Raw genomic sequence first — 24,671 nt, 5'->3', positions numbered from 1 at the left:
AGCGCAGACATATACAAACCTATACATTTGCTCGAGAAATAGTATATGTATAAATTTGTATATTTAAATATTGATGTACGTAATTAGTGTATCAATTTTGTATATTTCGGTCATATTAATAAATAAGTTTGACCGAGCGGGACATACTCATAATTTGTGCAACTTGGAGAATTTTACACAAATTTCGTAGTGTTAAGAGCTAATTACATCCTATCTCTATCCTTTTTTCTTTTTTGTTTTTTTATAAAAATCTCTTACATTTGGTGGAATCCGGATACATTCAAAAACCTTCCAACGTATCACGTCCTGATTTCGAATACATCGTTTAACGTCCTGATACATCGCGTATAGTGATGTATCCGAGAATAGGAGAGAGTAAGGATTTTTGTAATATTTTCAAATCATAGGAAATTTTAGAAAATATGATAAAATAAGTTGTGTATTTAGATAATTTTTTCAAGAAGGGAATAAAATGAGAAGAGAAAAAAAAAAAGGTCCTACCGGGAGTCGAACCCAGGTCGCTGGATTCAAAGTCCAGAGTGCTAACCACTACACCATAGAACCAGTTTGTTTAAGCAGGTCACTCTTTGTTTTATATTATTATAATAAATAGGTTAGTTTTAATATTTTGCTGTAGAGTGGAATATTAATTTCTACTTGTAATTTTAATATCAATGGTGAAGAGATAAATTTATCTTTAGATTCTTAATTGGAGTTTATCACTCAAATCCTCATTTTGCTTAGTTGGAGACTTGGAGGGGTAGACATTGAAATTTTATGAGACTCTATAAGACGTGTTCAATTCTAATTGAATTCTACAAGATATATTCGATTTCAGTTAGGATTAGGGGTGTGCATCGGTCGGTTCGGTTCGGTTTTACATATTATCGGTTCGGTTTATCGGTTTTCGGTTTTAAAATATGCTAACCCAATAACAAACCAATAAGAAATTTTTTATCGGTTTTCGGTTTATCGGTTTTTTATCGTTATCGGTTCGGTTTTCGATTAACCCAATAAGATGGATTCAGAACCTCAATATTTCTATTTTATTGCTAAAATAGGTCAAAAAGTAACAGCCAGCAGGGTGTCAACCTTGTTTATCAGAAAAGGCATAGATTACAGAAGAAGAAAATTATACAAGGACAGATATTACAGAAGAAGAGATTAGAAAAGGGTAGAAAATCCTCACCGTCGCCTAGCCCTTACTATCGTCGTTGTTGCGAACCCTCCTTGGAAACTTGTTGGTTGTTGCCGGCTTGCCGCCGCCGTTGGCTCGTTCCTAACCCTAATTTTAATCTAAGCGCCAAGCAGTAAGTAGTAAGTACTAACTCCTACTGAAAATCTAATATAGAATCTACTTATGTATTAAATTATTTATATTTAATATTTAGGAAGGGTAAAGTAGTAAATAACTATTACCTTATTGGGTTATCGGTTTACCCAATAACCCAATAGGAAAAACCGAAACCGAACCAATAACCCAATAATTTTTTTTTATAAACCCATTAAAAACCCAATAACCCAATAACCCAATAACAATAACCCAATAACATTTTATCGGTTCGGTTTATTGGTCGGTTCGGTTTTTGCACACCCCTAGTTAGGATTATTCTACCTTAAACCCTAAATTATGCATGTATAAAGGTATTATATTCTCTTCAAAATGCATCTCGAATATTTCATAAAATCTTGAAATACTCATAAACAGATCAATATCTGTCATAATCTTCTTGACAATTAAAATACTTCAAGAAGATCCACAAGTGAGATCAAATCCAAATCTTCCTATAAAATTTAGAGAGAAGAACTAAGAGAGGAACAAAATTATAACTGTACTATTTATCAATAAAATAAAATCAGGTTTCTTCATATTTATTTGTGATTGAAATTTATGTTCTATTACTTTAAAATTCGTTGCAAACAAGGGATTTTGGGATTGAAGTCCCAAAAACTTTGAAGGTAAAAGCTCGAATTAAATCAGGTAAATCATCCAAAAAAAAGTTTTGTAACCTCATTGATTCGTGATTATTTTCACTAAAAAGGGTATAAACCATATGACAAAGAAGTGGGGTGTGCAAAAATCAATTTAACCGATAAATTGCACCTAAAAATATATTATCGGGTTAACAGTATTGTAATATTATTTAGTGAGCTATATTTTTGATTTTATGATTTTGATTAATGGTTAAAAAATACTATTGGGTTAACAGTTTTGTAATTTTATTTAGTCGGTTATCGGTTCGATCTTCGATTTTATGATTTTGGTTAATGGTTAAACCGATAACCTAATAAAATTATATTAAAATTACTGTTTTACTCCTAAGTATATAGCGACACCATCTATCTTCTTGACACAAACTTGTATTACCTTCTCTCTTTTTAATTTTAGATTTTGATTGTGATAAAGATAGTCAGTTAACGTTGTTTCTGCAGTTTATTGCATGAGTCTTGCTACAATTTTTATTTTATGAACATGTGTATATATGATTATATGAACATTTTTTTATCTGTTAAATCGAAAGCAAAATCGTTAAGGACCAAAAACAATCAAGTGAGAATCAATAATAAATCTTATTCATTTGATTATTGATTTAGCATGTTCACAAATCGAAAATCGTTAAACCCCAATAATATATAAAAGCAGACTGAATCGATCGATGTGCACCCTTACACAGAAGTCCCAAAACTCAAGAACAAAATTTGGTTTCTTGCAAAAATTGATTTTTAAAAATTCAAAGTTTCAACATGATTGCGATCATCGATGACCTAGGCTTCTTTGCAAATCATCTCTTCGTGTTCACGAACACGAGTTGGTCAAAGTCTTCATGACTTTCAAGGTACAACCCTTACGATCACAAATAGATATGTCAAATGAGCGGGTTGAGCTGAATTTGGGCAAGTTAAATTAGCTAAGTTAATAATGGGCGGGTTATTGACATGTGCAAAAGCTAATTGGCCTGAAATGCATTAAGTTTAAATGGGCGGTTTATTGACCTGCCCAAAGCTAATTGGGTTGAAATGCATTAAGTTTAAATAGGCCGTTATTGACCTGCCCAAAGTCTAATTGAGTTGAGTTTAAATGGGCTAAAGGTGAGTCATAAACCCAACCCGCTCAATTATTACTAAATTTTTGTTGGTGTGTTTGTTTTTTTACATAATTTTTTAATAGCTAAAAAAAATTATTATTATTCTTTATTATGGCTATATATAACATATTAAATTAAATAAATATTTTGACAAAATTTCTCTTGAGTCAATTCAGACCGCATATCAACCCAATTCTTAATGGGGTGAAATGAGTCGATCTAATAAATGATCGGGTCAATAATCCGCTCAAACTTGAACGATTCTGACGGATTATACAGATTGAATTTAATTTCGCCACACCTAATCACATACATTGACTTGTGAACATCTCTAGGGATCACGGTTCATGACCTCGCTATCATGACGCTAGTCAAGTCTCTCATCTCCGCGATCTTAGTCGCATCAACTTAAAACCGATCCAACACACGTCCAAACCCCTCGAGTCTCATCTCAAACCATCCAACAAGTTTTATACCAAAGTTTATAAATACTCAAAACATGAGCTTCGGTTGTTATAACTCCCTTCCTATCCTAATTTCATCATCATTATTCGAATTTGAAACGTCTAATTAAGAATGAAGATATGCTTACCATCCCACTACCACGTGGACTAGTAAGTAGTGGGCAACCATTACTAAGAAAGTGCAATCCAATCATTGCTAACACAAAAGATAAAGTCGTGTGAAGCACAATTATCTAACTAAAACTTGTCAACCGGGTCAATTGTCAACTTGTACCAACCAATTGTTCCCATAAACTCGTTTTATCACAAAAATTAAACATCATCATTTCATCATTCTTCATTCTCAATCAATCAATCAATCAATTTTGTTCCTTTTTCTTCATTCCACTCATTTTTTTCATCACTTAACCATATCACTTCTCAACATTATTATTATTTTCAATCTATTGACTTGATCTAGAAATTTCGTTATATCGAAAAATGGTGAAGAATCACCTAGATAAAAATGGTAGCTTCACAGGCAGCCCGAAACCACCTCATCCGACCACGTCAACTGATCCACATTCGCGAAAAAGCAGCCAGGAAGAATTGGATCACTCCTTGAATCATCACAATGAGGATGTCAAGAAGTTATCGGATGATATTGATCGATTCATCGATGAACTTTCCACATGTGATGATAAATCAAATCCCCCTGAAGTCCCTGAAATCATTGAGACATTCTCAAAAATCATTGAGTCGAAAATCAGCAAGCATAATACTTGTGAAAATTCGTCCACAAGATTATGCAAGATGACAGAGGAGGACAACTTTTTTGTTGAAGCAGTGTCACGTTTATCCAAATTGACTAATTCCTTGAGTGAATTTCCTTCAGGTTCAACGACCACTAGGTCGTTGAATAGAACGAGCATGGTCCTACAACGGGCCATGACGTTAATGGAAGAGGATTTGAGAGCCTTGTTAGAAGATTCTTCTTCAAGTCATGTTAAAGTTTATAAAAACTCTTCCTTCAATTCAAACAGGCTATTAGTAGATGGGGAACAATGTAGTTTAACTCTTTCGGACTCGAGTGGAGAGGAGGAATATCCGTCATTTCCTCCTGACACGGTGACAAGAATGAACCGAATAGCCTCTACCATGATCATGGCAGGCTATGAAACAGAATGTTGTCAAGTGTACTCTATTACGAGGAGAAATGCATGTGTTGAACAAATGAAGAAGCTCGAATTCGAGAAGATCAACATGGAGGATGTTCAAAGAATGCAATGGGATTCTTTAGAAGGAGAGATCACACGGTGGATCAGAGCTGTTAAAAGTTGCTCAACAACTCTGTTCCCCGGTGAAAAGAGACTCGGGGACTCTGTTTTCTCCGAGTCTCCAATGAATTCTCAAAGCCTATTTAGCAACCTGGCTCGCGCAATTGTCATTCAGCTTCTCGACTTTGCTGAGGCTGTAACTATGACCAAACGCTCCGCGGAGAAACTCTTCAAATACCTAGACATGTATGAAGCTTTGCGTGATCTCATTCCATCCATAAAAAACTGGTCCTCAAATGAATGTGAGAACGAATTGAATTCAGAGATTCAAGCTACAATAGACAGGTTAGGTGAATCAGCTGTAAGTATATTTAGTGATCTCGAAAATTCCATAAAGAACGACGTTGCAAGGACACCCGTCCCTGGTGGGGCAGTGCACCCCCTAACGCGTTACGTCATGAATTATTTAAAATATGCTTGTGAATACAAAATCACCCTAGAGCACATCTTCCATCAACACGTAAAATTCGAAGAATCCAATTCCAATTCCAATTCCCCTGCCAAATTGAAGCCAACATTGGAGGTAGAAGCAGAGAACGATAGCCCACATTGTAACTCCGAGACAACGCCATTTTCAATACAGCTCGTGACGATAATGGACCTTCTTGACACGAACCTTGAAGCAAAATCAAACCTTTACAGAGACCCTGCTTTACGCGATATTTTCCTAATGAACAATGGTAGGTACATTTTACAAAAAGTGAAAGGTTCCGCGGAGATACATCAAGTGATGGGCGATACATGGTGTAGGAGACGATCAACGATCGTTAGACATTACCACAAGAACTATCAAAGGGAGACATTTGGTAAAGTACTTCAAATCCTAACACATGATGGAATGCAAGTACACGGGAAAGTGGCGAAAACAACAGTTAAAGAGAGGTTCAAGAATTTCAATGTGATTTTCGATGAAATACATAGGAGTCAGAGTACTTGGGTTGTGAGTGATGAACAACTTCAATCAGAGCTTCGAGTTTCGATATCTGCATTGGTGATTCCTGCTTATAGATCATTTTTTGGGAGATTTAGACAGTATTTGGACAATGCAAAGCAAGCAGAGAAGTATATAAAGTATCAACCAGAGGATATTGAAATATTGATCGACGATTTTTTCGATGGTAATTCTACATCAATGGCTAGGAGGAAGACATAGTTGTTATAATCATAATGCAGAAAGTGTGATAAGTAGTAAGCAGAGTTGAGAATTTTGTATGACATATTATTAATTATTGTATTTCATTTCCCCTTTTATATGAACTTTAAATTTGAAGTTTTGATTTGAAATTTGTGTCTGTTTATGATATTTGAACAATTGTTTTCATATCTCGAACTCACTTAAAAGGTAGAATTTCAATTCCAAGTTTGTAATTTCATAAAAGGACTTAGGCAAGGAGATTTTGTCTCCTTACGTGTTTGAAATGTAGATAACAACAACAATATATCCAGTGAAATCTCACAAGTGAGGTTTGAGGAGGGTACGATGTACGCAAACCTTACCACTACCTCATGAAGGTAGATAGATTGATATTCGTTCTTCCTTAAAATGTGTCCAAGTTAATAGCCAATATATATATATATATATATATATATATATATAAACTACCTATGGAGTGATACCAATGGATATGGTAAAATGTCTCCAATAGCATGGGAGACTATGCAAATCAAGTTCGTTGGAGACCTAAACATCATTTAATTTGAACAATGGAATAAATTAGCAAGTTGCTTTGAGCCATTACAAAGAAGAAGGACAAACTTTAGGTTTTAAGATCCATACTCATTATTTAAAGGGTGGAAATATTAGAACAATTACATATTGTAGGTCAAGTTATTGTAAATGTGGACAGATTAAAGGAAATAGCTTTACAATTACATATTGTAATGTCAAAGTTTTTGTAGTGACCTTGCAAATGTATATAAAATGTATATGTATTGTATAATGAATGTGTATACTATGTATATACATTTTATATACACTATAAATGTTGCTGATAATTTAATGGTGCTTGTTGGAGGAGTATGAAGGTCTTAGCTCAATTGTTTTAGTTTGAATTGTGTCTTTTTGTGTGAAGAAGTGAATCTTCTCCACCTCCTTCTCCCGATCCTTTGGTTTTAATGATTTTTGTATAGGAGATATATATAGATTCAACAACAAAAACAACAAAAAATCCAGTGTAATTCCATACAGTGGAGTCTGGATAGAATGTATGAAGACCCTATTACTACCTTAGAGGTAGAGAGGTTATTTTTGATAAAGATGTATATACATTGTATAATATATAACATTGATATTCAAAAGAATATACATTAGTTACATCAAATATACACTTTGGACCTTTATAACCAATGTATACTTTGTGTATGTTTGTGTATAATCAATTTATATTGTATATACACTGAATATTCACTAAATATATATTGTTATACTCCCTCCGTCCCATTTTATATGAGGTACTTTGATTCGGCACAGAGTTTAAGAAAAAAAGGAAGACTTTTAAAACTTGTGGTCCAAAATGAATGATAGAAATTTATGTGGCTGTAAATCATTTCATTAAGGGTAAAATAGATATTTTATAGTCAAATTGTTACTTAATATAGAAATGTGTCATTCTTTTTGGGACTGACTAAAAAGGAAAGTAAGTCACATAAATTGGGACAGAGGGAGTACAATATTTGTGACAGTGTATAAGTGAGCAAATGGTAAAGACTAGGAAGGATCCTAGATCTATCAAAAAATAATTTGTATGTGTGTTTGTTTAGGTGGGTTAGAATTGAGTTCTTGTTGTAATTCTTTTTATAACTTTTAATACTTTTTAAAGAGAAAATGACCAAAATGGTTATTAATGTATGGGTAAAGTTTTATATCCTTAATATATTTCACTTCATTGAAATGGTCCTTAATGTATAACAAAGATGTTCGTTTTGGTCCTTAATATATTTCACTTGATTGAAATGGTCCTTAATGTACAACAAAAAATGTTCATTTTAGTCCTTTATCTTAATCCTAAATTTTAACCATAGACCCTACGGGCATTGCAAAATCCACCACTGTTGTCTTTTTTGTTAAGTCCAAAGAAAAAACTCCATAAAATCTAACACCATTTTCTATACTTTCTCCAATAGAGAATTTACTATTTTCTCTTTCCTGAAATATTATTTACTAACCTAATATCCATTTCTGTTTACTAAAGAGAAAATAGTGAAAATGATATTAGATTTCACGGAGTTTCTCTTTGGAGCTAACAAATTAAGAAGACAATAATGATGAATTTTGTTATGTGAGGTCTACAATTATACTTAGTTGAAAGATCTATTTTGAAATAATGCACAAGTAAAAGTGAATGGAAAGAGTATTTTTTTTATTGAAGGATGTTCAAATTGTCCCTTCATATTTCGCCTAGGGGTGTACATGCCAATCGACAAGTCAAGTCGAACCAATACACCAAATCAATTTTTTTTAAAAGCCTGACTTGTGATTTGATTTGGCGTTGAAAAAAAACTCGACCACTCTTGATTTACAGAAAAAAAAAATCAATCCGACATAATATATATATATATATATATATGAAATTCTTGAAAGATAGAAGGGATAATATCGTTATTAGAACACCACAATATTTTCTTTTTGGGATTAATGTTCTCAATGGTGAATCGATCATTTGATATCCTTTTCCTAAAAGATCAGAAATCCTACCTTTCGGCATTGCGATAAAGTATTGAAGAGTGAAAGACACTACATCGAGAGGGGAAGACCCGAACATTGAGAAGGGACAAGGAGGTTATATCTCTCTAAAATAATGAACCACAAGCCCTAGCTTTTAAGCCGACAAAAATATATTGCACTTCAAAATAGTTACTTAAAGCACTGCAAACACATTTTCTATCTAGGCAAATCAAACCCCAAAAATCACTTCTCCCCCAGCCAGCCTTGCAAAAGCGGCTGTGCGGGAGAACAAAGTTGAGCATCAAAGCTGCAATACATGTAACCTAATATATATATAATCTAAATTTGGTTATATATAAAAATAAAGTTAATTGTAATCTACTTTGTTAATATATTTTAAATTAGCTTATGATTTTTGTTGTTTAGATATATTATATTAAATTTGGGCTTGTAGCATTTGTAAATATTTTATCGAGCAAACAACATAAATCCCACTAGTTTAGATTCTAATTACTAGTTTCACGATAATTTCAAATATTACTTTTTGTACCACATTTCGTTGGTTGGATACATATATTTTAACTCGACATATACATGTATCCGAGGAAATAACAAAGCAGGATGCATATTTAATAAGGATTGTAACTAAAATGCTTAATTTAAGGAGGAAATCACTCCTTTAACAACTTTTGAGTATATCTATTCTAATAACTTCTAAAAAAATTCAAATTTCTTCCATTTATTTTTTCTCCAGAATTTCGAGATCTTTTTCTTCAATTTTTCATTTTTACAGAACAATGTGTATCTCGCACTCTAGTTGACTGTTACTTTGTTGAATATTCTGATATTGTTGGTTTTGAACTAGATACAAACCTTCATTTGAAAAATCTTACATAAATTAAAATCATTAATTATATGGATAAGTAGAGCCTTCAATACGGGCTAGGCCCGTTGGGCCGGCCTGGCCTAACTCGTGATTTGATAGGGCTGGGCTACGATTTTTAGAGTCCATTTAAAAAAAGGGCTTTTAGCCTGGCCTAAATAAGCCTTCCGATTTGTGGGGCTTGAGAAATATGGATAGGGCCAACCCCTGGGCCAAATAAAAATTAATTAAAAAATAAAAATAAAATAGAGTATTAAAAATAACAATAGTCTAAACTCAAAAATTGTTTAAAGTTTGAAATATGACAATTTAAATACAAATTATGTTTATAAAATATGTACTACATAAAATAAAAATTTCCTAAAATATCTAGGGAATCACTACATAGGCCGTAGCATATGGAATGTTGTCGTAGTTTTTGTGTTTTATTATGATCATTAGAAAACAATTAAGTTAATATTTCTATTTAGCTATTTATTCTTTTACTTGAAATCAAACTTAATATATATTATAAAGATAATTTTATTTGTGGATCTGATTAACAAATAGTAACACTAACACCATGTAGTTGTCTTGTTGATATTTATGATAATATTTTAAAACTATAATTTAATTTAATAAATTATAAAAGAATATACTTTTAAAAAAAGAGGGTTGGCCCGGCAAAGCCCATAGCCCACGTACTTGTGGGCTGGGCCGACCATTTTCTGGCCCACACCAAAAATGGGCTAGTCCGACCTGGCCCGTCAAATTTCAAAGTCTGTATGGATTAGCCCGGATGGGATGGGACAACCCATATTGACAGCTCTATGGATAAGGATACGTACCTTTAACTAATGTATCTGAAGTATGTATCTATGTATCTAATGCATGCACCTAATTTCATTGGATGCATTTGATCTATTATATACGTGTATCTGATACATACTTTGTGACTTAGATGTGTTAATTATGTACCAGCTACATGTAGCATATAACATATACATGTATTTGAAACTTATTATGTATTTGAAGTATGCATCTAATTATTTGATATTAATCTGAAGTATGGAATTTGAATTGTGCGTTTTGGCTTTGGTGGGTCTTCGTTATGCTAATTGTGCCAGTAATGAATTTGTGATTGTCATAATTTTATAAAAATATACAATAATCTCGTTGAAATATGATCAGATTACATGACAAAAACGTCTCAAATTCTGATCCAACCGATGACACTTTATTTTTCAAGAGAAGTCTTTGTTAGATCCACCTGGAGCACGATGAACGTGCTTTAATTGATGTCAAGGCCTGCAAAAAAACTTGGATAAGATTGGACAAAGGCTTATTATCATGAAGGTGCAGCTCTGTGTCTATTTGCAGGCATGCCCCCTCTTTCCTGGAATCAAATTTTGCTATTTTACTAAAGAGAAAATAGTGAAAATGATATTAGATTTCATGGAGTTTCTCTTTGGAGCTAACAAATTAAGAAGACAATAATGATGGATTTTGTTTGCCACGTGAGGTCTACAATTATAATTAGTTGAAAGATCTATTTTGAAATAATGGACAAGTAAAAGTAAATGAAAAGAATATTTTTTTATTGAAGGATGTTCAAATTGTCCCTGGATATTTCGCCTAGGGGTGTATAGGCCAATCGACAAGTCAAATCGAACCGATACACCAAGTCAATTTTTTTTAAAAAAGCCCAACTTGTGATTGGATTTGGCGTTGAAAAAAATAAATTCGACCACTCTTGATTTACAGAAAAAATAAATCAATCCGACATAATACATATATATATATATATATATATATATATATATATATATATGAAATTCTTGAAAGATAGAAGGGATAATATCGTTGTTAGAACACCACAATATTTTTCTTTTGGGGGTTAATGTTCTCAATGGTGAATCGATCATTCGATATCCTTTTCCTAAAAGATCATAAATCCTACCCTTTGGCATTGCGATAAAGTGTTGAAGAGTGAAAGACACTACATCGAGAGGGAAAGACCCGGACATTAAGAAGGAACAAGGATGTTATATCTCTCTAAAACAGGTACTGATAATGAACCACAAGCCCTAGCTTTTAAGCTGACAAAAATATATTGCACTTCAAAATAGTTACTTAAAGCAGTGCAAACGCACTTCCTATCTAGGCAAATCAAACCCAAAAAATCACTTCTCCCCAGCCAGTCTTGCAAAAGCGGGTGTGCGGAGAACAAAATTGAGCATCAAGGCTGCAATGCACACACATATATATACAATTTAAATTTGGTTATACATAAAAAAAAAAAAATTAATTATAATCTACTTTGTTAATATATTTTAAATTAGCTTATGGTTCTTGTTGTTTAGATATATTATTTCAAATTTAGGCTTGTAGCATTTGTAAATATTTTATCGAGCAAACAACATTAATCCTATTAGTTTAGATCCTAATTACTAGTTTCACAATAGTTTCAAATATTACTTTTTGTACCACATTTCGTTGGTTGGATACATATATCTTAACTCGACAGATACATGTATCTGAGGAAATAACAAAGCAGGATACATATTTAATTAAGAATTGTAACTAAAATGCTTAATTTAAGAAGGAAATCACTCCTTTAACAACTTTTGAATATACCTATTCTAATAATTTTTTAAAAAATTCAAATTTCTTTCATTTATTTTTTCTCCAAAATTTTGATTTTTTCTTCTTCAACTTTTCATGTTTAGAGAACAATATATATCTCGCACTCTAGTTGATTGTTACTTTGTTGAATATTATGATAAAAGTATATTGTTGTTTTTGAACTAGATACAAACCTTCATTTGGAAATCTTACATAAATCAAAATCATTAATTATTTGGATCAGGATACGTACCTTTAACTAATATATCTAAAGTATGTATCTGACGCATGCACCTAATTTCATTGGATGTATTTGATCAATTATATACTTGTATTTGATACATACTTCGTGACTTAGATGTGTTAATTATGTACCTGCTACTTGTAACATATAACAGATACATGTATTTGAAACTTGTTATGTATATGCAGTATGTATCCAATTATTTGATATTAATCTGAAGTATGGAATTTGAATTGTGCATTTTGGCTTTGGTGGGTCTTCGTTATGCTAATTGTGCCAATAATGAATTTGTGATTATCGTAATATTATAAAAGTGTGATATACAACGATCTCATTGAAATATGACCAGATTACATGACAAAAACGTCCCAAATTCTGATCCAACTGATGACACTTTGTTTTTCAATAGAAGTCTTTGTTAGATCTACCTGGAGCACGGTGAACATGCTTTAATTGATGCCAAAGCCTGCAAAAAAAAAAAAACTTGGATAAGATTGGACAAAGGCTTATTATCATGAAGGTGCAGCTCTGTGTCTATTTGCAGGCATTCCCCCTCTTTCCTGGAATCAAATTTTCCCAACTTCTATACATATATTTTGAGTATATGTATAGTAAAACGGTATCTGATTATATCTTCAATAATATATGGTATAAAATATTAAAAGTGGTAATATATGTAATTGTTTGAAAGTAGAGGTTGTAACAACTCCAATTTCACAATAATAACATTCAAATATTATAATCACTAAACTCGAAGTTACAGCGGAAAATGAAACCAATAAAGAAAACTATTGTAGAAGATAACTAGAAGGAGATGAGAAACATAGACTCAAAGAAAGGAGGATGAGATGACTAGACATTTTTCTCAACAATTTGCATAATCCCTAAATCACTGACCACTACCCCATTTAATGGAATCATTTTCACGCCCACTATTCGACCCGGATCCCAAATTAGCCTGGACTTGTTGCTTGCTCTTGGCTCAATAGCTCTTGTCAGCCTAATAACTACTTGTGTGACCTTGGTATCCATATTGGGTTGGACTTGGTTTATAACAGAGGTAAAGTTAATATATATGATAGTGATGTATGTCTAATAAGATAGTTTTCCCTATTTTAATTTGTATTCAGATCGAAAGTAACACTTACATTATTATAGATTTCATATAGAAAGTTAATCGTCTACTTTATAAATATTTTGTTTTGTATTCAATTTGATTGTATACCATTTAATCTTATAAATTTAGCATATCGAACAATAATATTTAATGAAAGACTTTTGTATTAAAGTTAATTTTTCAATCTTTTTGAAGGTTCCTATTCAATCAACATTTTAAAGTTCTAGCTTATCACAGAGATAAAGTAAAATCATATTTGATTTTTTTTGGAAAAATTACTTAAATATACAACACTTTTTTACCTATTCTCAGTATTTCCCTACTCTTTTACTAAAATACAAAAATCCCTTATTTTCCCCCAATTCAACTTAACCGGATACTTTATTAGTTTAAGTATCCGCCCGTTATTAATTAAAGTATCCGCGCTGCTATATTATGCATCCGCCCGTTAATTAAGTATCCGTGCTGCTAACAGCTTAATAATTTAAGTATCCGCCCGTTATTAATTAAAGTATCTGCGCTGTTATATTATGCATCCGCCCGTTAATTTAGTATCCGTGCTGCTAACAACTTAATAATTTAAGTATCCGCCCGTTATTAATTAAAGTATCCGCACTGCTATATTAAGTATCCACACTGCTATATTATGTATCCGAAAAATACTATAAAAAGGAATTTTTGGTAATTAATGAAAGAGTAGGGAAATGAAGTAATTTCTTTCTTATACTATGTCATTTGCCTAATTTTTACATTTTTTTTTTCAAATATTGTGTAATTGTGAGAAAAAAAATGAAAAAATCAGCTAAAATTTTGAAATAAAAAAATCGACTTAATGTTGATTTAATTTATAAATTTAATAAATTAACATAATTATTTTTCAATACAATATCAAATCAATACGATCTATATGTACACCTCTAGTTCCGCCTCTACTTGTGCATTTAAAACTTTGAAAATAAGAGCTACTCCTATGAGTACATATATTTAATTATAGAAACTAAAACTTGGCTAGTAATGAATATATTTTTAATTATAGAAACCTAATTCTACCAAACTAGCCTTGTTTATTTGGTAGAGATCCAACATGATGACATTTATGCTTACGCAATGTTACCTACGAGACTCAATTAAATTCGGCGGCGGCGCGCGCCCCATCCTTCAATTCTCCGCCGCCTAACTACGCAAATCAACATATTTGTCTTCTCACGAAAACGTGATATTTCTTTTCGTTTTATATTAATTGATTTTTTTATACGTATGTTAAGACATTATCAATAAGAAGATAATTTTACTAATTCATTCCTTAAAAAAAAAAATATTCAGAATTATTTACAAACAAATGTGAAGACTTTAAAAGAGAACGATAATATAGGAACAAAAATAATTAATATCTTCTTGATTTAGTAAGGTGGACAATTAATATAAAACAACTATTTGAAAGAAAAAAATCAACTAATACAGGACAAATGGAGTATTTTTTTTGTCCCAATAAATGTGACACTTTTTGTTTTACGAATGTCAAACAATTTAAGTTTGACCGAGAATATGAGTGTGGAATCTTCAAACTTTTTGAAATGAAATTTATATATCTGTAAATTACGTAAAAAATATTCTCAGTTACTATAATTGACAATTCAAAATATTTTAAAGATGTATGAAAAATTTAGGGTAAAACATAAATTTGTTTGATCTCAAAATTTTAAAAAAGGTATCACATAAATTGAAACGGATAAAGTATTATTATTTTATATAATAGGCGTGGGTTCTTTAGGTTTAATGTTCTATTCCTTTCGATTCGAAAGAAGTGATTTTCTCTTTTTTTTTTAAAAAATAAATAAATATAAAAATAAATAAATTACGTTATATTTATGTCACATTTTTTTATTTGATAATTATTTAATAGTATCGTCCTTATTTTATCTTTATGGTAAAGAAAAGTCAATTAAAAATATGCACTAAAATAATTTTTATAAAAAGAATTTCATAAACATAATAAAGTTTTCTCTTGTTTCTTAAAACATCGTGTTCAGACTGTCACATATATTGGCTGAAATAATTAATTACACTAGCTAACTACTCGGAATTAGAAAGATGAATTATTAAAATAAATAAAGTTGAATGGCTGAGATTTGAATTGATTGGAATTAGAAAAACAAGTTAGCTCATTGAGAAAGATGAATTGTTACCATGTATAAATATTACTCATATAATAATATATATACAACTCTAATACATAATTATATATCATAAATATAATATTTTTAAATAATATAAATGTATTACATATACATACAACCATTTAACTAAAAAACGTTTTGCTACGTGATACATTTATGTAAGATGCTCGAATATAAATGAGTGGAACCCCAAAGAAAAAGTTCTTAAATATGGAGTAGTAATTGATATACAAATACTTTGCTGTCGATAGTATCTCTTTTTAATTTTGCGATCTACCAAGTTTCAATTGGTAACTTTATTAGTTTCTCATCAACATCAGTTATGGTGCAGTGATGAGACTGCTCCATTCTTAAGTAGAAGACTTAGATTTGAACCCTGAGCATGAATTTTTTTTTGTTGGAAGAGCTACCTCTGAATGAGTCATGTAGTGCTCTATTCAAATTTAGTCGGGATTCCAAAATGAATTTCGAACACCGTGCACATTTGTTTTTATTAGCTTCTATCAATTAATAATTCCACTTAATCTACCGCGATGTGAGCTTCTATACGTAGGTAAAAACTTAACGACCAGCCTATTCAAAAGTTAAAATTTGAATATACACGTTACTTTTAAGTTGTTAAAAAGGTACTTAATTACAAATTCTCTTAAGAGTAAGACCTTTATTAAGTGCAAATAAATGAGACTTTATAAGTAGTTACACTAAATCAATATATGTATAATAGATATTTGCATATACATTTCTGTTACTTAAATATGGTTAATTTAATTTATATTTTCCACTTTATTAAACCATTTATATTGATACATGTATATTCCTATACGTATGTGTCCTTGTATCTGTTAAAAACATTTTGTTTTTAATATGAAATTACTATATAATGTGAATTCTGATTGAATCGGGTTTTAATGTAGACCGGAGTAGGAAAGCCAGCAACGGGCTATTGTACACCTTTAGCATTTAATGATTCATTTAACGCAAAAAAATAAATAAATTTACTTCTACATTACCTACATTCCACATATCCCATGCATAAAATTAAATTCAAGAAAATAAACCCCCCCCCCCCCCTACATTATATATATTGTACTTTTCATTTCTCATCACTCCACAAATTCACAATATTCCTTGGATAAGTTCTTATTTTTATTTTTATAGTGTTAAAAATGCAATATCAAGAATCAAATTCATTTCAGGGGAATCACCGAACCACAAGGGTGAAGCGAAGGTCATCGTGTTCGGACCCATTGGAGAGGGTGGTGAAGCTAGCATCCGTAAGTGCGGTGGTGATATTTAGCTCGAGTAGTTGTTGCATGTGCCATGCAATGAAAAGGCTGTTTTGTGAGCTCGGTGTGAACCCAACGGTGTACGAGTTGGACCATGACCCTAATGGGAAGTCGATGGAGAAGGCTCTTTCCAAGCTTCTTGGAAACTCACCTGCCGTTCCGGTTGTGTTCATAGGTGGTGAACTAATTGGATCGATGGATAGAGTTATGGCCTCTCATATTAGTGGATCTCTTGTCCCTCTTCTCAAAGAAGTGGGGGCACTCTGGCTTTAATTTCAAATATTGTGACTTTTATGATGCATGGGTGGCTATAAGATAAAGGCAAGTGAAATTCACGAATGTTAAAGGCGCCAAAATATGAAGTACTATATATATTTATACATTTTGAAGTACTATATATATTTATATAGTATAGTTTATGTAATTATAGCGAGTAATTAACAATAAAATCTTCTTTTATTAAATTAAATACTAGTATATTTGTCTTTTCATCAATCTTATAAGTTTTTATTCCTTTATGTATAACTTTTCTTATTCAACTCAGTTTTTCTGAATTAGTTATTTCTGTTTGTCGTATCCATACTTTAGAAAGTACTCCATCTGTTTCAAAAAGAATGATCTAGTTTCTTTTTCAGTTTATTTCAAAAAGAATGATTTCTTATCTTTCTTGGCTGTCACGACCCAAAATGAGTTGTGAGTGGCACCCACACTTACCCTCCTAAGTGGGAGAACCAAGGAATCCAAACCCCAACACATATCAATAATTTAACTATGAACAACAACAATAATGCGGAAGCTCAAAACTTATTAAAGTAACCAATCAAATAAACTTCTAAAGTCTAACACTTATTATCCCCAAAATCTGAAAGTCATCACATCAAGGACATCTAATCTTCAAATACTAAGTCTAAGAGTATTAAAGACACCAAAATAAATGAATAAAATAGGTAATGTCCGAAAACTAAGGACATCATGCCATGACCAAGAGAATCAAACACGAGCTGGAATGAATAGCTCACCCTGGAACCTGATGTGCTGGAGACTGGCTAGAGCTGAGGGCAAGTCGAAGTCACTGATACACTCGCTACACTCCACAAAAAGAAAACAAAGAAAAATACAAGTAGGGCTCAGTACGAGGCAACATGTACTGAGTAGGTATCATCGGCCAACCCAAAATAGAAACTAATATACAATGAATAATAGTATAAAGTCAACTATAGCACTTAGCAGGTGATAAGAAACAACAACATGAACAAGTGACAATTGAAGCAAGTACGTAATCAATCACAATATCAAGCACACACACGAGGACTCATGCCTCCACTTCACACTCGTTTGGGAAATGCGTTCATTGAGATTGAGTACATTAAGTTAATTCAATATCTTTTTCCTTTAATGTTACCGTGTCGGAACGTGACACTCCGATCCAATTATACTGTGTCGGAACGTGACACTCCGGTCCAATAATACCGTGTCGGAACGTGACACTCCGATCCAAAAATATCGTGTCGGAACGTGACACTCCGATCCAATAATATTGTTAATTTATCATTTATTATCACCACTTTTTAATTCATTAATAATATTACATCAAGCCTTCTTTATTCAAGGCATCACTTCGATTGAGAGGTTTTCAGATTATAAATCTCACGGTCTCAGGATTTTAGACCAATCACAAACCACACAACCAAGCCACACAATCACACAGTCAAGTACATAGAAAACTTCATAATATCATTCAATGCATATCAATCGCTATTAAGAGTTTATCTATCAAATAGAATAAACCATAACCTACCTCCACCGAAGAACCGAAGTCAAGAGAGCTAATCTTCAAATTCCTTCCCTTTCTGTAATGCCTCCGAATGTTTCTCGATCTATCAATTGTACATTATTCGTAAGTAAACAATTCTATCGATCCTCATATCACTATATGCCTAGTCTAGAGTTAAGTCTCAATTCTTTTAAATATCATAAATCTAATGATATCAATATAATATAGTTTACTTACTTAAACCCATATATCATCATTTCAATTATGTCGTAATAACGACCATTAAAGCTAAGCTACTGATTGTGAATATCACCCTAAAACAATAAAATGCAAACTAACTTATTTATGATAATACACTATAACCTCATTCTTAAATGTTGGATTATCAAATGGCACACATTTGCCAATAATTACTCACAAAAGTTTGTCTCCAACAATCCTGCCGCTACTATCCATTCTAAATTCCCATCAAAACCTTAATTATAAAACAATAATTATCACTCCTACTATTGATAACTACACTTCACCCTAACACTGCTGCCAATGCACACTCGTTCTTTCCAATGTCTCATCTAATTACAATACTATAATAATCATCATAATTTATCGCCTAACATTCACTCACTAAAATTGGACAAACAACATATTCAATAGATAAGACAAATGGATAATTAATGCATCCCAGGAATTTTCACTCAATTAATATAAACCCATTACATATTACTTAAGGAAATCTAAGAGTTGAAGCATTACCTGGATGGCAGTCGCTTCTGGTTGACGCCGCAGGTAGTGTTTCTCTCGTTAGTGTTTTTAATTATCTAGGGTAACTAATTATGAACTAATAAATATTAAATCTTACTAATTTTAATGTTATCTTCTTTAACCACCAACTAAATTCATTATTAAAACAACCCCACTAATTCCATATTGTAGTTACAAATAGTCCAAAATACCTATTTAGAATCTATCGAAAAGTATTTTATGAAATCAAAAGCTCTAGTACTCAAAACGACCAAACGGGTCATTACATTGGCAACACTTTAACTTCAACTTTCTACATGACATATTTAAGACCACAAAATTAAAGGATATTTTTATACATTTGGCATAACTTTAATTTAGAACCACAAAGATTAAAAAGTCTTCTTTTCTTTCTTAAACTCTATTCCAAGTCAAATTAGGCCTTTTCTCTTTTTTTTTAAATAGAAGGAGTAATTTTTTTTGTGTCTAATATTTTTAATTAAGAACTTTTCGAGGTAAGAATTGCAAGGCTTGAAACTTGGTAAATAGTGGATTCACCTGACTTCTCTACCCTTTTCACTTAAATATATTTCATATTTCTTGTGAAGAAGAGAATTCAAAATCGGGCTATATATGCTTTTTCTTTTAGTATTTCGATTATATTGATAAATTAATTGTTCAAACAATGAACTCCGTACCCGATAGAGGATTTAACTCTGGATACAAGTGCCAATTTTGGGTAAAAAGAAACGGGTAATAACCTCTAATTAAAAAAAGGGACTCTTTTTTATAAATAGATATACGAAATAAATTTTTATTTATCATAAGTGAATACTATTCAACTTTTCAAAATACAGCAACAGTATTTCATCGGACCATCCAAAGCATATTTGTGTTTGATTTTTTCTTTAGAGCTAAATAGAAATGAGAGAAGTATTGAAAGCACTTTTATATTTGGCATAAATTATTAGTTTCATTTTAAAATTATTGACAGCCTTAAAAATATTTTCTATTTGATTAACTAAACTTAGATACATCTTTGATCTGTCACATGACTTAGCAAGTGTTCTCAAACTCTTGTTAGAGCATGTATCTCTTAACAAAAAATCGAGAAAAGTGTTAAAAATACTCCTAAACTTGGCGAGAATTTAGGTGTGTATTTCATTCATGTTGCAACTTGCAAGATCAGGAATGTATTTAAGTTCAGCTAGTTATGTAAAAAGATTTTTTTAAAGTTGTCAATAATTTAAAAATAAAACTAATAATTTACACTAAATTTGGAGGTGTTTTTAATAGTTTTCAAAAGAAAATCCTACTCATTCCATATATTAATGAAGCTTGTTTCATTCGGAGTAGGCATAGAGAGGCTCATCTCTTCTGTTTTGTAATATTTAATTATAATATAAAATAACATCCACTCTATTAGACTTGGACGGTTGAAAAAAAAAGTTAAATATTTTATAAGTTGTATTGGTACTATAATATAAAACATTACTTATCATGATTATATGGAAAAATTCTTTTAAATATTAAAATAATAAAAATCTGATCATATTAAGGACACATGAATAATACATATACATGAAGACCAATAGCAAGTAAATATATAAATTTCGGCTATCTATTTTATCAAGAAATTATTAATTGATATTCATCTTCACGATATTCTCAATTAATGATTATGCAATATCATATATCATTATTTAATTTAAGCTACTCTCGATTTTCATATTTCTATACATAAATAGAACTAATTTTATCACTCTTTTCTTTATATTATTTTAGTGCTAATTAGAAAATCTGCATAAAAATTATTGGACAATTCCCAAATTGAATATTAGACATGTTCATTCGAGCACACTTAATTGACCACTTAGATCACATGCATTACAAGACAGCCCTAACGTAAGTGTAACACCCAAAAAGAGCCCAAGTGAATCCCTAAAAAAACATTTTAAAATACTAATGTAAATATGAAGTTGTATTTGTTCGTTCAAAAAGTTATAATTATATATATATAATTTCTTAATTATGATTCATAATCATAACTACTATTTTGAAATTGTATCTGTTCACTCAATCTAATTGTATAAACACATATACTATTCATTGGATTCACTCATCGCCATCATCAGTCATGATATCTGGATACACAAATATAAATATGTTTTTGAATTCATTAATACAAGTTGATTACTGATACAGTTGCATTGAGCCACTTCAACTTTTCATTTTAACCTCTGAATTTTCTTTAAAAAAAATTCACCTCAAATTAATATCAAAATTCCTCAAATTCAAGATACAAACTTTTCATGATATACCTAATAATCTTTTAAAATACCACTCATTAAGAACTAGTAACAATTTAAAAAAACTCGCAAGTTGAACTTAATTATAGTATTGTGATATAAAGAAGCTGTTAAAGTAGTTACAAGTGTGAAGGAATAAAAGTGGCAGATTAGTCTTTTCAAATAGTTAGTTATAACAACTTGTCCTAGTGATAATTAGGAAAGTTAGTTACGAGTTAATGTAAACCAGAACTTATACTATTGCTTGTATCTTCACTTAAAAAAATTCAATACAAGTTGTTTGTTCTCTCTTAGCTTCCATTAATCTCACAGTTGTGAGCTTGCATTTACGTTTATGGTATCAGAGCTGCTCTTCACAGTCATTACTGGAGAAGCTAGTTCAATCAAAGGATCAAAGAATCAGTAGGTTGATTCATCGATTCATTTTTTTTTTGTATTATATGAAGTGTGGGTTTAGAGGTGTTCTTGCAGATTGTGAATTCATTCCAGCCGGAATCAATGGTTTATCATCAGTATTAGCTTTGATTTGCTTCCGCGTCAGTTTTTTCAGTCAATTAGAGGATCAACTTTTCAGATCTCAAATGGCGATTGAAGGAACAACCTCAGATCTGCAGCAAAATAACTCAGGTGTTTTTGTTTCTCAAATCACTAGCTTTTTACAAAGCCAAGGTATTGATTATAACCATCCTTTGTTCCTTAATCCTACTGATGTTAGTGGATTTAGCCTTATTTCATTTCAATTGCTTGGAATCGAGAACTATACTTTGTGAAGTCGATCTATCGTGCCAGCTTTGTTAGGGAGAAATAAGATAGGATTAATTGATGGAACTGCAAAGAAGAATATGTTTGGTGAGGAACTGTGGGGACAACGAGAAAGAGTAAATGCAATTGTGTTATCATGGCTAATGAACTCTGTGTCTAAGAGTTTATTTAGTGGAATTGCCTTTGCTTCTACAACTTTGGATGTCTGGATAGATTTAAAAGAGAGGTTTAATAGGGTGGATGGTTCTAGGACGTATAGTTTACACAAAGACATTACATCAGTACAACAAGGCACTGCGTATGTATCAGTGTATTATACCAAACTTAAGAGTTTGTGGGATGAGTTTGAGGTCTTAGTACCAGCTTCTTGTTGTAATTGTGATAAGTCCAAAGGGTTTGTTGCTCATATGAATCAACAGAAATTATATCAATTTTTGATGGGCTTGAATGAATCCTACCAGCAGGCAAGAAGTCAAATTCTTATGATGGATCCTTTACCAACTATTAACTATGCATATGCTATGATTGTTGGGGATGAAAGTCAGAAGGTTGTGGTCAATAGTGTGAGTAGTATGGGGATGACCTCTTCTAGTCTAGAATCATCAGTAGTTATGTACTCCAAAGTGGGTGATAGTTCAGGTGTAAATCAAAGGTTTAAGAAGAATTCACTACTCATATGTGACTTCTGCAAGTGTAAGGGTCACAACAAAGAATTATGTTATAAGATTGTAGGCTATCCATCAGATTTCAAGTCAAAGAGAAAGGTTCAAGGTACTTCTCTTGCATCTATTGCTCCTGGTAGTAACTACTACAATCCACTTTTCCAGGCACATGCCAATCTTACTTATGGTATGAACACAAGTGTTCCTCCACCTGGATAGGGAAATTTTCCTGATCTGAATCAATATGCTGTAAATACTGGAGTTCCACCTGAAGCACTTATTGCTAAAAAATCAGCAAGTGCAGTTGATAAAGAGGTCCAACAGTAACTTCAAAGTTGTACATTCACTAAGGATCAATATGATCACATCCTGAAAAAGGTTCAACAGAAGTCAGAACCAAGTGCTTCTATGTGTAACACTGCAAATAATTCAGGTAAAGCATTTTTTGTGTCTGAAAATAGTAAGATGTGGATAGTAGATACTGGTGCAACAAACCATATGGTTTCTAATCTTGATATGTTGAGTCCAGATACTATGAATAAACTGGAAGTGTCAAAGCCTATATTTCTTCCAACTGGTGGTACCACTCAGGTGTCTCATACTGGTTCTTGTGTCCTCTCAGAAAGAAGTGTGATCTCAAATGTGTTACAAATTCCCTATTTCAAGTACAACTTGTTGTCAGTCAGTAAAATCACAAGGGAATTAGGTTGTTCAGTCACCTTCTTTCCTAACTTTTGTGTTTTTTCAGGAACTTTACAGTGGAAAGGTGAAGGAAATTGGTAAGGAAGAAAGGGGTCTGTACTTAGTGCTGAAACACTTATCCACAACTTATGACAATAAAAAAAATGAAGTTGCATTGGCTGCTCATCAGAACAAGGAATCAGACATTGAAATATGGCATAGAAGGCTATGTCATGTATCATCAACAGTACTAGCTAGAATATTTCATATGAATAAACAGAGTTTGTGTTCAGTTTCAAAGTGTCTTGTATGTCCCTATGCTAAACAAACAAGACTTGTGTTTCCTACTAGTAGTATCAAAAGTAGTTGTTGTTTTGAACTAGTACATGCTGACCTTTGGGGTCCTTTTAATACACCTATTGTTGATGGTAACAAATATTTCCTTACAATAGTGGATGATTACTCTAGAATGACTTGGTTGTTTTACTTCCTTAGATTCTGTTTCTATACAAGTATTCTTACAGTTTGTTAAGACTTAGTTTGGGAAAATAGTCAAAGCATTCAGGTCTGATAATGTTCAGTTCCTTAATTCAGTTTGTACTAAGTTGTTTAAGGATATGGGAATCATTCATCAGAGATCTTGTCCATATTCCCCTCAGCAAAATGGGGTTGCTGAGAGGAAACACATACACTTACTTGAAGTCACCAGAGCACTAAGGTTTGAAGCCAACATCCATTTACAATATTGGGGACATTGTGTGTTAGCTGCAACCTATATTATCAATAAACTGCCTAGTAGTGTGCTTAACTTTGAGACTCCTTATGAAAGGTTATATGGTACTAAACCATCTCTGAATCATCTTAGAACACTAGGTTGTCTATGTTTTTCAAAAGTTCTTAC

The 24,671-nt window shown here is 31.8% G+C and overlaps 2 protein-coding genes and 1 non-coding gene across 3 annotated transcripts; 2 read left to right on the top strand and 1 right to left on the bottom strand.

Annotated features, from left to right (window-relative positions):
- Window positions 1–492: 492 nt before the first annotated feature.
- On the bottom strand, window positions 493–564 carry TRNAQ-UUG (transfer RNA glutamine (anticodon UUG)). The gene has a single exon. It is a non-coding gene; the product is annotated as a tRNA-Gln (tRNA).
- Window positions 565–4,016: 3,452 nt separating this feature from the next.
- LOC125841981 (exocyst complex component EXO70B1-like) lies at window positions 4,017–6,121 on the top strand. Its single transcript, XM_049521171.1, has one exon. The coding sequence runs from the start codon at window positions 4,031–4,033 to the stop codon at window positions 6,017–6,019; it is 1,989 nt and encodes a 662-aa protein (XP_049377128.1). The 5' UTR covers window positions 4,017–4,030; the 3' UTR covers window positions 6,020–6,121.
- Window positions 6,122–16,704: 10,583 nt separating this feature from the next.
- LOC125846516 (glutaredoxin-C1-like) lies at window positions 16,705–17,176 on the top strand. The gene has a single exon (XM_049525976.1). The coding sequence runs from the start codon at window positions 16,722–16,724 to the stop codon at window positions 17,112–17,114; it is 393 nt and encodes a 130-aa protein (XP_049381933.1). The 5' UTR covers window positions 16,705–16,721; the 3' UTR covers window positions 17,115–17,176.
- The last annotated feature ends 7,495 nt before the right edge of the window (window positions 17,177–24,671 follow it).

This window comes from Solanum stenotomum, chromosome 1 (assembly GCF_019186545.1).
Source record: "Solanum stenotomum isolate F172 chromosome 1, ASM1918654v1, whole genome shotgun sequence".
In the NCBI taxonomy this organism is placed as follows: Eukaryota; Viridiplantae; Streptophyta; class Magnoliopsida; order Solanales; family Solanaceae; genus Solanum; species Solanum stenotomum.
The sequence above is the reverse complement of the archived record's forward strand: the minus strand, read 5'-3'. Positions and strand labels throughout refer to the sequence as shown.

Excerpts from the sequence above, each read along its gene's own strand:
- LOC125846516 (XM_049525976.1), top strand. The coding sequence starts at position 16,722 with ATGCAATATCAAGAATCAAATTCATTTCAGGGGAATCACCGAACCACA.
- LOC125841981 (XM_049521171.1), top strand. The coding sequence starts at position 4,031 with ATGGTGAAGAATCACCTAGATAAAAATGGTAGCTTCACAGGCAGCCCG.